The sequence below is a fragment of the Anguilla anguilla genome, chromosome 5 (genome assembly GCF_013347855.1).
Source record: "Anguilla anguilla isolate fAngAng1 chromosome 5, fAngAng1.pri, whole genome shotgun sequence".
In the NCBI taxonomy this organism is placed as follows: domain Eukaryota; kingdom Metazoa; phylum Chordata; class Actinopteri; order Anguilliformes; family Anguillidae; genus Anguilla; species Anguilla anguilla.
The window spans coordinates 48,346,945-48,361,369 of record NC_049205.1 but is presented as its reverse complement, the minus strand read 5'-3'; the positions used below and the strand labels follow the sequence as shown (position 1 = coordinate 48,361,369).

General features: G+C 40.8%; 1 protein-coding gene across 2 annotated transcripts in view; it reads left to right on the top strand.

The window, feature by feature from the left end:
- The first annotated feature begins 2,758 nt into the window (after window positions 1–2,758).
- The window catches only part of pcsk6 (proprotein convertase subtilisin/kexin type 6), a 38,892-nt gene continuing 27,225 nt past the window's right edge, over window positions 2,759–14,425 (top strand). The window contains exons 1-7 of one of the 2 annotated variants that reach the window (XM_035418774.1): window positions 2,759–2,988; window positions 3,190–3,300; window positions 5,397–5,501; window positions 7,055–7,165; window positions 9,450–9,593; window positions 9,963–10,039; window positions 11,953–12,041. In XM_035418774.1, coding sequence (XP_035274665.1) covers window positions 5,490–5,501; window positions 7,055–7,165; window positions 9,450–9,593; window positions 9,963–10,039; window positions 11,953–12,041 — 433 coding nt within the window. In that variant the 5' untranslated portion in view covers window positions 2,759–2,988; window positions 3,190–3,300; window positions 5,397–5,489. Of the gene's footprint in view, window positions 3,301–5,396; window positions 5,502–7,054; window positions 7,166–9,449; window positions 9,594–9,962; window positions 10,040–11,952; window positions 12,042–14,425 lie in introns of both variants that reach the window. The other variant, XM_035418773.1, reaches the window with a different exon arrangement.

Below are 14,425 nucleotides of genomic sequence, written 5' to 3'. Positions count from 1 at the left end.
TGTTCGGGGTCAATTTGACCCCAGGAAAAAATATTGAAAATGTCAAACATTTCAAATGTTTAGGTTCAGAAAACACTTCAGAACATCAATAAGTAACACATGACAGCTATTCAATAATGAAGAAACACCAATAAAAAGTAAAATAGTCACCATAATTGAGTTTTGATGAAAAATTAACATAACAGCTCAACTAGGTACCCGTGGGTATCAATTCTTCATTCAGATGAGATAGGTGCAAGTTTGTCACGCTCCTGTCGACCCTGCCTTGTTTCCCTGTCATCAAAGTGTATAATGTGGGAGAAAACATGAAATGTCTCCAGAGACATTGTGGCTGGAAAAATTTCCCTACCAGTGTCGGCATTCCAAAGGCTTGCTGTTGCTTCACCTTTTGACTTATACACTCCTGCCAAAATAAGCAACCCAATATAGCATTGCTAGTGGGTCACATCGAGCTCTTTCCAATTGTCACCATACACACGCCTCCCCTCTAAGTTTGTCATCTCAAGAATATCCTTTTGCATTGATGGTGTTATGAAGAGTTCAATGCAGACTTTATGTCTTGTACATGACTTCTAGCATATCTGGTGGGGCCTGGAACCATTTTGATGACATTAGCAGCACTAAGTCTAACCTGTCTTTCAACTGGGGATCCATACCGTAGTAGTTTTCCATTTTTGGAAGTGAACATGTCAGTTCTCAGTGGTTGAGAGATGACAAGGAAGTTTCTTAGGGGTTGAGAGATGACAGGAGTGTTTATTGGTGGTTGAGAGGGGACAGGAAGGTTTCTTGGTGGTTGAGAGATGACAGGGGAGTTTCCTGGGGGTTGAGAGGTGACAGGAAGGTTTATTGGTGGTTGAGAGATGACAGAGGGGTTTCTTGGGGGTTGAGAGATGACAGGAGGGTTTCTTGGTGGTTGAGAAACAACAGGAGGGTCAGAGTGTGGTATCTCAAAGGCTTCATTCTCATCATCAGAGGAGGAAGCCACATAATAAGGGTCCTCCTCAACATTATCCTCAGTCTCAGACATTTCCTCATCTAAATCACTTTCACCCTCCAAGATCTGTGACAGAACCTCAGTGGCAGAAAATATATGCCTCTGTCTGGTGGTCATTTTCAAAATCTTTAGTTGAGGCACAAATGTAAAGAGAAATGGTTTAGAGGGCTGTGTGTGCAGCCCTTATTATAAGTTTGCCCCTGCCCCCATGTTGCGAGAATGATCAGAGATCTTGTGGGAACTATGTTTTCTCCTCACACACACACACACACACATGCTCTCTCTCTCTCTCTCTCTCTCTCTCACACACACACACACAAATTAATGTGAAAGTGCACTCAGCCAACACAACAAAAACAAGATCAAAATGATGGTTTTATATAACAATAGAGCTTGTGGTCAAAATTACCCCAACAACACTGATGCGTACAGGACATCGAAAATAATTTTTTCAATTAATTTCATGTTTGCCATGTTTTCCCCATAAAGTTAGGAAAAGTCATGAAATATCTAGCTGAAAAAGTATGGTAACCATATTTTTAGAGAGAGTAAACATTGAATTGGGTCAAACTGACCCCAAACATAATAGGAGGGTTCAGAGAATATAACAGAAATGCTCTATCCCACCCTCAATTGTCTCAAAATCTAATTGCAGTCGTCTGTAGTGCCATCTTGTGCTAATTACAGGTACTACAGCTACTACCACAGAATTAACAGAAAGAAAATTCCCTTTGGGACCGTGGAACATGTTACAGGCAACACTTGACAATAAACACAATCTTAATTGTGTAAGCAATTGGTAATCCTTTCCATTTAAACATCAAGAACAGAACGGTCATGTTACTCCCATTCTATTCATAATTTCATAACACACTTATGAATGTACTGCAATACTGTTTCTGATGCCAGTCTACAAGCCCTACGCCAGCTGTTCAAATTCTACTAATTCCATGTGTTTAAAAGTGCTGCAACGGGTAAATTCTGTTCACATCATACCTTTTTTGGGCGATATGGGAAAAAGATGCCAGACTATATTAGTCGCCTTTTTGTTAAAATTCTGAGACTGAAACACACTTGAGTTGCACATATGGAATACCACTGTTTTGGGACTGAAACACACAAACGGTCCACTCTGAAGTTCAACATCACACAAAAGCCAAACGTGAACAAGTTGTTACAGTTAACAAACGTTTTTCGTAAGGTTTTCATAATGTGTTCTTCTTATATATGTGACGGCAATAAAGTAGTAGCCTAAATTCATTTGAACTGTGTTTACTGGAGTCCAACCAGTCAGCCAACAAAAGCTTTCAAGGTTATGGAGATTATGAAGCCTGTCTACGGGATATTTCGGCGAACAATAAATGTGACAATTTTATCCTATCACCGCCTCCCTGCAGATTCATTCAGATTTGCATTTCGCATGCGCTGAATGCTTAACAAAATACACCAGGCTCGATGCTTATTTGAACAGGAGAATTTTAAATCAGTGTCAGGTGCATAATGTAGGCTACAGTAAATTATATTCACCGTTAATAAATAAGCACATGCTTACCCTATCTTTATCAAACAGTGTATCAATAAATCGTTATGTAGCCTAGGCAATATCAAACGTGCCTCTGGTGCCGAGCAATCGTTTCAATCCGTATCGAGTTTTCACATCTGACTGTAGCCTGAGAGAACCGCACGTTCTGGATCGTACAGGGAGCTCCAAGATGTGCGACTGGCTTAGGATCAGTCTCTTTGATCATCGGCTTCTCTGTGAGCCTGACGCCAGCTACAGTTCTACCTTCTGCGTTCGGCTGCTATAGGCTGAGTTGTACTGCGGCTTGCGATTGGTTGCTGTAGTGACATATAGTGGAGCGTTAGCACGACTCTCATAGGCACTCTCCGTTGCAACTTTTTCTATACGTGCAAATGTATATCTATTCATCTGTGTACTTCGGTCGGATACTAGGAATGAATGATGCAATGTGATACAATAAGGAACGACCTAGGTCTGACATTGTTGTTTTAATGTAGATTCAAGTAGACTACACCATCTCGCACTTTATTATTACTATTTTTTTGAACTTTTTTTGTTGGCATTTTCAAAGTGTCATATCTTCATTAACTCTTGATATTACAGGACCATGAAACTCAGTGAAAACATGGATTTGTTTTTTATTTTTTTATCTTTAACTTTTGTTCTTTGCCAGACATTACCTTCTCAAAACGTTTATACAAATCACTGGGCTGTGCGAATTTCTGGGGGACGCGAGGAAGCTGACAAACTTGCTTCAAAATATGGCTATATTAATTTGGGGCAGGTAAGAGTAAATTTATTTCCAGAGGACTCATTCGCATTAGTATTTTGGACCGTCTGCTTGGATTCCCAAAATGATTTTGGGTATTGTAATGCATGTTTTGCGAATCCCGTATTTGATCGGCTTGTCGAGGAGATTAGGCTACTAGATGTTTGTTTGTTAGAAAGTAGCCCGCGCCCGTTATACTAACATAACTTAGATAAGATTAATTTTATCAACAAGGTGTTTAAAGTAACAACAGCAGTAGGTATGTTATAAATCCGAGAATGGATGTATTAATTAGTGAATTTATACACCTACGTCAGCAACTGTGAGTGCCCGTTGTATTCCATACAAGTGTACAAATTTAGCCCGAGTATCCAGTCTGAGTGCGCGTTGATTATGCGTTTACTTACACTTACGAATCTAACACGCTATTTAAGAAAATCTGTTCATAATTATTTATCAATGTTTGTGTTGCGATAGGTCGGAACAGTAGGTTACTCGTTTACGGTAGGAGCGTGCCCGCGTATTATTATATCGTGGGAAGATGGCTATGTTCTTTGTTTGCTTTGAACCTTGTGTTTGCTTGAAACCTTTTCGTTGCTAGTTAATAATTCAGACTTTGTTTTTAAGCTCAGAACAGTGATAGAAGTGTTCTTAAAACAGCCATTCCTGGCTGGATGACGTTGTGTTGACAAGCAGCCCTTGTTTGATGTTATTAATCAGATGAATCGTATTATCATTTGCTGACATGTTGACAATATTGTTAGGCTATATTTTGTAATTGCATGAATATGCCGGTTTTTATCACGACGTGAGAGATCGTGGGAAGACAAAAAAGTTTACTGTCGTCTGCGGACATAGGACTAGAATATTCAGGATTGGACAACCTCAGATATTATTAGGGTAATAGAACATATTTGGTCTGATTCAAGTGCGTTGTCAGGAGGATTTTCATGTGTCCACAGAGTTGTGTGTGGAGTTCATAAAAAAGTTCTGTCTGTGCGTGAGAATGAGTAAGAAAGCTGGAGAAAGATATTCTACAGATTATTCTACTAGATTTGTAGTTTTATTAATTAATTTTAGAAATACATTTATTTTTATCTCACAAATAAAGAACTCTTTGTTTTGGGGTAGGCAATTTTCTATAGAAATTACAAAAATGTGTAGATAAATTTGTCATGAAATTGTTATGGGCTTACATTTACATTTTATAAAAATGTTAATAATGAATGAAATACATACAGTATTTTGTATCCATGCACCTCTAAAGCTAATCCACTTATGTCTCTGGGAGCTCTGGGACTCTTGTCATGACAGATGTATGGCCCATTTTTGATGACTTCAAATGCAGTCTGTTGGTTTTTTGCATCTGAATTTAAACTGTTTATTTCCCTGTGATGGTATCAACAAATGAACCTTGAAGTTCTTTATGCATTCACTGACAAGCAATGAGGGATTAGGCAGGATAATGCAATTGTCTTCCTGGTAATGTTCATGTATGCCCACACACACACTAGTACACGTGTATGCAGACTGGCAGACATATGGACGCATGCACACACACACACACACACACACACATTCAAAAGCTGTTTTGGCTTCTAAAAGTCTCTGGAAGTGAGAAAAAGAGGGATTTGGAGACAGTAAATCTTTGTCCTGTGCCAAAACCACCTGTTCTCAGATCGTAGTGTACATTTGTCAAGGAAAATTTACAGGAGCATATTTATTAGTACACATTCTTTCACAATATGCATGCTATTTTGCAAGTCAGTTGTGGATTCTCAAACGGTTACCATTGAGCTTACCGAGGATGTACGTTTAAGTGTAGTTCACTCCCTCCTCACAAGATATGGAGGGGTGCTCACATAACACTTCCTGGAGAATCAATAGTCTTGGTTTTGGATCCATAATAGCTAATGTCTATGTTGCCATCAGTCGTTTTTGATTTCAGGCTTTTCACAGAAGAAAAGGCTGCTTATTCCATTTTGCTTCCTCGTAGCTGGTTAACATCCCTGTTCAAAGAACCATTACACCAGTTTTCACTTTTTAATTGTCCAAATGCTGCCCTAGTGGGTCTTTTTGTGTGACTTATGGTCTGTTTTTTTGTTACTCAGATTGGAAGCTTGGAGGATCACTACCATTTTCATCACAGCAAAGTTGTGAGAAGATCTGCCTTCTCTACGAGGGGAACTCACAGCTTCATCCACATGGATCCAAAGGTATTAGTCTGGCGCTCTGATTAGTTTACCACATGTAAATAATCATTTTATTCCTGCTTCATTGAGTGAAATACTTTGTTTGTCTGTCTGGTGAGGTATACCACATTGTGCAGGTTGCAAAATCACAATGAACTTCCATTGAATATTTTCAGCCCTCAGTTGGATGTTCTGCAATAAAACGATCAGATGAATCATCATTACTGGAAATATCTTGCGTGCATTTGGAAATTTATTCGAAAAGCAAGAGTGAGATTACAGATTTCTCCTTATCTCTCATGCATGTTGTGTGGTAGTGAGGACCAGTCTAGGTTCTAAAGGCAGAGCTTTGGTGCATTAATATTGCATGGGCTATTTCCATATAGTCTGAAGAAAGCAGCATGTTTAAGACCGTAAAGCTGCTTCCTTGGCCAGTAGCCTGGCCTTTTTATTAAGATTATCTGTGTCAGACAGCTTGGATATCAGTCCAAATAAAAAACAGGACCTGACCCCTCAGAGGGTTAGCCACACTGATTTTTATCGTGTCCCAAGGCGTGTACAAATGGTGGAGTGGGAAAATCCCTCAATAACATCCTTTATCGGTGTCATGACACTGTTGATTCACCTGCTGTGCTCGGCGTTATTTTCTGCTTTTGCCACAAAACTGATCAGCGCGGCACCAGCCTCTGTTTGGTTCCATACAATATGAGGAGCTTCCTTTTGTCCAAGCTTGACCATTCGTCACGTAGACAGAGTGTATGTGCTTTGGAACCATGCAATAGATTTTCAGAGGGTTTTGTCCCAAGTGCCTTGATACCTGTATGGCCTGTACGTGGAAGCCCAAATAAGAAAGGAAACCTACTGAAGAGAAATTAGGTTTATTTTGGGGTTTGGGGGAAAAAAACTTAAAAGACTGTAAAGAGGCTTTGAAAGCTAATGGCAGAGGAATTCATGTTGTCAATTATTAATCTGCTCTGGTACATCCACATCCCTTGAGCAATGCAAGATGAGTGTGGAACTGCACTCTGAGCACCTCCAGAATATATAGAAGGCTTCAGAATAGTAATTTGTAGTGATCTACAATTAAATTCTCTCCCTGGGCATTTTTTTACTTCCTTTTTATGCCTGGATAACTTTTACAGATAGGAAAATGAGCATTGTTCTTTATTTACAGGCACTGATAAATCCGTTTAATAGGACTTTTCAAATTGTATCTAACAAGGCAAGTGGGACATGGGGAATATGCGAATATATCAAATGGTGTCTGTTAAATGAGATGTCTTAGGCTGTTTTGTTCAATGTGCACCGTAAGATAAACCCCGTCTACTCACATAGTGTGTTATCTCTAAAGAATGGTGTAGGCATTGTTAAATGTCTGTTATCAAAGACATTTATGGTAATTTGAAGTAACGTCACATTACGTTTCTAACCAGTATCGCATCCATGCTTCTGGACTCCCACTTTCCAATTAAATAATTAAACCTTAAAGTAACTGACCTCTGCCAGCAGCGTGGTAAAAAGACCAGAAGGTAAGGGGGAATGTTTTGGGTCACCAGTTTTTTGTGAAAACCCTACAGGTTGACTGGGTTCAGCAGCAGGTGGTGAAAGCACGGGTGAAGAGACATACCAGGAATGACCTCAACTTTGTGCATTTCAATGATCCGAAGTGGTCGGGCATGTGGTACATTGTAAGTGAACGACTCTCTCTCTCTTTCTCAGGATTTGATTTATCTTTGCCATTTGGTCTCAGTCCGCCTTCACGAGTGCAGTTTCACTATGACATGCATTTAGATGCTGATTTGAAGTCCTTAATCGAAAATTGAAAATGCACAGGTGTTTAGCCCACTATCCAGACCCCCCCCCCCCCCCCCCCCCCCCCCCCCTCCGTTACAAGGATGGTTTGCCCCCAGAAATGCTGGAAAATGTGGTGCTGGTGCAGTGCAGTTACTGTAAGATGGACAAACAACTGTCTCTTCTTCTTTGCGATATGGACTCTATCTTTATCTGTCAGCTGAGTAAACGGAAGGTGTATGTGCAAAAGTCATGACTGCGTTGGCGGTCTGTTTGAAGCGCCTCAGCTGTCAGTGCGCACGTATTTAATAAAAGTTGCTCCTTTGCGAATATACCTGCTGACAGATTTTTAAATGAGTGTGTGATAAGATATTTTTTGAAAATATAATAACTCATGTGTGAAATTGTTCTCTCTGCATTGGTCTTTATGTGAGCGGTAAAAGCCCTAGAAATCCATGGCTGGGTGTATTAACATGCTAAGCCCCCTCCCCAAACACACACACACGCACACATGCGTGCACACACACAGACACACACACCACCCTTTGGGGGAGAAATTATTTACTAAAATAAAATGACAAATGACTTACTGGCTAAGGATTTATAGAAGGAATTGTGTGTTTTCCATTCTGGAGGAAACAGTTGTGTGTCACAATAATATGTACTTTATTAACATATATATTGTATTTTATGTATTATATATTTTATTCAGACCTTTATTCTTGCCCTGTTAATATAGTTATGTATACAGGTTGGGTTCTGGCAAGCTGCACTGTGTTGCAGAGACAGAAAATGGAGGAATGTGAGTGGTGAATGGGGGGGGAAAAAGTACTCCCGCAAGCATTTGAGAAATCTGGAGAAGTCTGCAAGTTTATTCAGTGCTATGGCGTGAATGAATTTCACCTGAGCAAGGCCTTATACTGCACTTAGAAAAGTAGTTCCTGGTTCAGAAGACCAGGATGTTTCCTGGATGCATGCTGCAGTGATGTAGATCAATGTCTCCTTGAGCTGTAAATCTCATCCTTAAATGTCTAAACTCATGAAGGGATGTAGATAACCACTTGTGCCAACATGCTGTTTAGTCACAGTTGTTGTTTTTGTTCAGAGATGGAAAGCAAGCCTCAAACTGTGGCCAGCAGCTGTAATCTTCTCTGTGTTTCCCCAGTGAGCATGTATCCCTAGTGACTGACACATACGTCCCCCTCCCCCTACCTAACATGTTCATAGTGCTTCATCCTCCAATCCCTGGCCTGCTTACTAACACCAACTGTGATCTTTGGCTGTGCAGCCATGTGCCTTCCAAGAAAATGAACTGAATTTTCATATTTTCTGTCAGTTCATTTGGCATTCCTAAAATTGGAGAAAGAAGCAGCGGAATACCTACGATTTCTCCAGTGGTTTTGGGAAGCTGCATATTTTATATTACATTACATTACAAACATTTAGCAGATGCTCTTATCCAGGGAGGCTTACACAGCTTTTACATTTTTACATAGTATTTATTTATTCGGCTGGATATGAACTGAATTAGTTCAGGTTAAGTACCTTGTTCAAGGGTACAATGTTCTACTCGGCAACTGAACCTGCAAACTGTTAGTCATAAGCCCAGTTCCCTAACCATTATAGCACACTTCATGTAACCCTGTTTATATAAGCAATTTTTACTGTTAGGAAAAAATGTATTTCCAGGAAGTTGACTCACATGGCTTTGTGCTGGTGACAACAAAAACAGAAGGCATGTGGTACTTCCTACCGGCTGTAGGCCACATGGAGTTTCTTAACTGTTTTAATGGGGGATGGGTAAATCATTTAATCCAAAGAGGGACTCCATCTATACACCCAAAACCTCCCAAAGCAATTCCACCTTCCTTTCACAGGTGAAAACAATTTAATTTCTTGGCAATCCAGTGAGAGCATTGGTTAGTTCGCAGCTGGCTTAGCTTTCCAAGATGCAGAAATGAGACACCCAAGGACATTCAGAGCACATAGCCACATGCCTTTGAATAAATAAGTTTTTTTTTTTTTTTTGTAAATGCACTTATCTTGTTTGACATGGTTTGGTTCACCAGTTCTGATTATGCTGTCTGGTTGCAGGGGCATGAACGAAAATATTCTGGAATATGCTTTGTGTATTTTTTATTTTTTTCCATGACACGGCTGCCCTTCTCCGTTATCCCCCAGCACTGTGGAGATAGAAGCAGCCGCTGCCGCTCAGAGATGAACATCCTGGCAGCCTGGCAGAGGGGTTACACGGGCAAGAACGTGGTGGTCACCATCCTGGATGACGGCATCGAGCGGAACCACCCTGACCTCGCACAGAACTACGTGAGTTTATTAAAGCCGCCTATTCAGGTTCCCCCGATGGCCTGAACTGACGATCACTGTCAGTGTAAAGCCAAACCAAGCCCCTGCTATGAGAGCTGACTCTGACAGCAAATATCGTAGGACACAACCTTGCAGTAAATAAATGTAATTTCTCCACGAGACAGTTTGGATTACAGGCTTAAGTTATGGCCAGGGGCAGCTTCTAATTTATTGCTTGTTTCCTAATAACACACAGCGGATGAGATATGACTGAAAGGTGAAGAAAGTTGAGGTCTGACTGTCTTTTTCAATTTACGGTGATGAATTGTTTTCTTTCTTCTTCTTCTTCTTCTTTTTTTTGCTATTTCTTTTTTTTTTTTCCATTCCTAGGATCAGCTTGCAAGCTATGATGTCAACGGGAATGACCACGATCCCACTCCACGATATGACTCCAGCAATGAAAACAAGTAAGGCTCCCCAAGATGGCGTTTAGCAGTTCACTTTTGTCACATCTTCAGCCCAAGCACCAAATGCTTCAGTGATTGGACAGGATGCTCTTGTTTTATACATTGCTTTAATTAAAGATCTGGGCTGCTTGCGTGTGGGGATAAGGGTGTGTGATCGTCTGGTCTCTGTGCTCCATTCCATATCCTTCCTTCCTCTCCAGGCCCATAAGCTTGTTTAATGAGAACTCTGAGGAACAGTGGAGGCTATGCAGTCCTTTTGTTGTGGATATTTAAGTTGTAACAAGAAAAAGACATCCATCTTTTACCACTCTATTCATTTGCTGCATTTTCTTAAAAGTGTGAGTGTAGCCTATTTAAATTTAGATTTTTTTTTTGTTTTTAATGTGAAATAAGCTTTCCTGTGGCTATTGTATTGTATTAAAACACTAAGTATGCTGGTTTACTTGCTTAACAAGTAAAATAAAATAAAAAAATGTGAATTGGTAGTCGTGTACATTACCTCAGATTGGAATACAAAGAGCCAATACAGAGCTTGTGTTTTATAGCACTACTTTACTGAAGAATGAAAACAGTTTCAAAGGCTGCAAGTGAGTTCGTATGGAGAAGTCTGTTCTGATGAATCACAGTAATCTTCAGTCACATTTACTGCATTGGATTCCTCCAATGTATTCAGGTTATGCCTACGGAGCACAATATTCAAAGCAGTATTTTTCTATTTCCCGTTTTGATTGTTTGAGCCGAACAATTATGCAAAAGGATCTAATTAATTTTTTTGAAGGTTGAAGTTGAAGCAGCATAATTTCCCTTTGGTGGAAAGGACAGGGCAGGAACTAGAGGGGAAAAAACCAAATCCATTAAAAAGGAAGTGCTCAATTTGAGTTTGTTAAACCAGCCCGGGGAGATGCACGGTGGCGAAGGGTTCCTTCTCATTCACCTGGCCTGGGGTTAGCAGAGTGAGCTTGATATTCAGTCCCATTCCCTGTCCCAATTCTGTTCATTAGCACAATGTTAATGGGACAGTTCTGCTGGAATGCTTTGTATTCTGTGGTGTGATTCGCATTTGGGGGCACATTCATTTTGAAAGGGATATGTTGTTGGTCCCTGTGTGGAGCTAGCTCTGAGGAGGGGGGTAGGAGGTGGTCTGGGGCCTTCTTGAAAACTGAGGCATGTTCACTGTAATCATCTTCGTCTACTGTTCATGCTTTCCTTCCACTTTTTTCCACTTAAAGCCCGTTTTACTTCTTTACAGTTGGCTTTCTATTTCTGTATTTCATATATTCATTGACCTTTCTGTGCTTGTTTTTCACTGATATGTTTAAAAATGCATTAGATTCATTACATAGTTGGATGAGCAGACCATTTAATGTGGCAGGTCCTGTGATTTATTGAATGGGGGGGTTGGGGGGTGTAATTCCTATTTTGTGTTATCCTCCAGTGCTGTCTCACCTCGTACCAAAACCCTTATCAGGTGAACTGCATATTGTGATAAAGGGAGACTCTTAAAACCTCCAAATACGGGTTCTGCATAATTATTGACTAATAGTGCCTCAGAGTAATGGAGAGCCTCTGCCTTTCGCCTAAGGAGATATTTGTTTCATTCTGTGGGGAGCAAAGGAATATGTCTCTGTCTATTGATATTAGCAGATACCAAATGCGATTGCCGTTATCTCGCGGCTTTGCCTGTACGGATGTTCTGCCTGTAAGTGTATCAGAGCCGTACAATCAAAGGCTACTGTTTTTTGTGACATTGTGAGTCAGGTGAGAGAATGAGCTTCATTCTTATGTGTGGATGCATTGGCGCTGACGGAGGAAGTGGCATCTGAGGTGGAGGGCTGCAGTGTGTGTTGTGTGTGTGTGTGTGTGTAAGAGAGATAGGGGGAGAGTGTGATGCTCCTTTCTTCCTCTCTCTGCAGACATGGGACCCGGTGTGCTGGTGAAGTCGCAGCTGTGGCCAATAATTCTCACTGCATCGTTGGCATTGCGTACAACGCCCGGATCGGAGGTAGGGTCTTCAGTTGGAGTTATTCTGCATGGATGCCCGGGATTAACCCTGTGGTGTGTTGGTGCTGTGGAAGGGCTCGCTTTTTTTCCCCTCGCTTATTAATCTAGTAGGCCATGAGTGGGTGTACATTCATGCGTTCACAAAACTATTAATTCCCTGGTAGGGTCTGCTATGTGTGTCAGGGCTCTTTTAATCAAAAAGGAGAATCCAAGCATATACTGCCTACCCTGTGTTTTTTCTCTCCGCCGTCTGCAGCTGTGCTTATTGAAACTCGGATGTGAAGTTCTTTTCCCCCCCCCCCCCCTTTCTCCATCCGAAAAATGGCGTCGGCTCCTCTGCCAAGGCTCTGCTTTACAGCACTAATGAAGTGCAGCATATATTATTCCTGAGGTGTGATGCAATCATAGGTAAATAATGATGGCCAGCTTTTTAAAAAATAAAAGGCTTGTTTCAGAAGGGCTTGGCGGCTTATTAGCATCCCAGGCGCGCCTGCATTGATCTGACTGAGAAGGGAGTTCTCTCTCCTTCCATTCCCTGACCTTCACCAACTCCCAGAATTCATAAGGTCACCCGTCACGCCAAGTTTTTACTAGCGGCTTTCTTTATTGCTAGCTGCTCTTGGCTCTCATAAATGTTACAGATGTATAGATGACACTCCTGTAACATGGCTTTTAAATGGCGATGAAACTTTGCTCTAGCTGGCCTTTGCAAAGCTGTTTTGGTTCCAATTATGGCTGTTAGGGTCCTGGGACACATAGTTGTCCTGTGAACCTGTAAGCTCAATCATTTTACTGTTTTTCAAATGGGAAATTAGCCTCACAAGGGAGGCAATTGATTCACAATTTGCACAGGCCCCTCGGAGCTATATATAGCTGTTTTTGGTCATATTTCCAGATACAAGTGTTTGTATTTCCATAAGAATTTCCAGACATGGTCAACTGTTTATGTGTATCTGCTAATCTGTCTGTATCTGTCTGTTTAATATCAGCATTAGTCACGTTGTTTCTTCAATGTTACATATCGTACATTAATTTTGAGCATAATAGAACTAAGGTAGAAATCCGCAGTCAATACCATCTGTTTAATCAGCTTATAGTATTAAATACTTCCAGCACAATCGTATTTAATCCACAGGCTCGAGGCTCTCAGTGACACGGGATGGTTAAATTGAACATTCATGCGTTTTAGCTATCTGTATTCCCAATAGTCTGTGTATCTGTTGCGTGACTTCTTTAATCCAGAGGCTGCCTCCTCTGTTGAAACAACATTTTCAAGGCATGAATCTGACTGGTTAAGCCTTGAATGTGCTCTTGCATAAAAAACCTGAATTCCTCATGGTCTCATTAGGTGCCTATGAAGTGCTTTGCAAATATTCGCATTTGTTTTTACACAATCTGCTATCGTTGATGGTATCAACTTTATTTGCACTGACGTGCACGTGGTGCGAAACTGATATTAGTGCGTATGGCTTGGAGTGTCAAATTCATAAGAATAATGAAAATCTGTTTTGTGGCCTGAAGTGGATGATTGAAGTGTCTGGGATGAGGGCCAAAGTAAACGTTGTTGAGGTCGATCCCCCCTGGTGACATCATTTACCATGCAGCGTCGAAACTTCTCTAAACAGACCTGGTTCAAAGCCACAAGTGGTTGGCAAGCTGAAACAGGGGAATGAGCATGTTTTTGTCGTACACTTCTTATGCTGAGATTTGGTGTTTGTTGTATGCATGCCACACTATTTTTGAGCCTGAAAGTCTATTTATAGTGAACCGAGGTTAGTCCGGCAAATATAGCCTGTAAAAACATGGTCCCTGTCCAAGGAGTCATACAAATGTCACATAAAATCAATTATGTTTGTAAGTTTTTGCTGTCAACACTATAGTAAAAGGTCAGATTAAACCCAACATGGGAGAAACAGAGTGTTTGGCTTTCCTTATTTTTCCAGTGTGAGAGATTAAAGCTGCTGTCTCAAAGATCACGTTAATGCAGTATGACTGCCATTGTCCCAAGCTGTGAGGCTGCAGGTGTGTATATCAATTTTTTTTTGGTAGCCTTGTCTCTCATTACCAGAAAAGCTTTTCGCTGTATGAAGAGATCAGATTAACAAGCAGATGGTATTTGCCAAAAATAGATTGGGAAGACTAAGCCACCTGCACAGTCCAAAATAAGTAATCAAATTCATTTGAACAGATTTTCAAGCCTGTAGCTGACTGTTGTGCAAAACGCATTGTGAGAGGAGATTTCAATTAGGCCGATACTGAGAACTTCATCCAGAATTTTTTGCCCCTCTATTCAGGGAACAGGCTCGTTAATTTTGAAACGAGCAGCAGAGGGTGATGAAAGGAAGAGAGGCTTTGTAGGGCCGTGTACTGCTCTGGTGCAGCAGC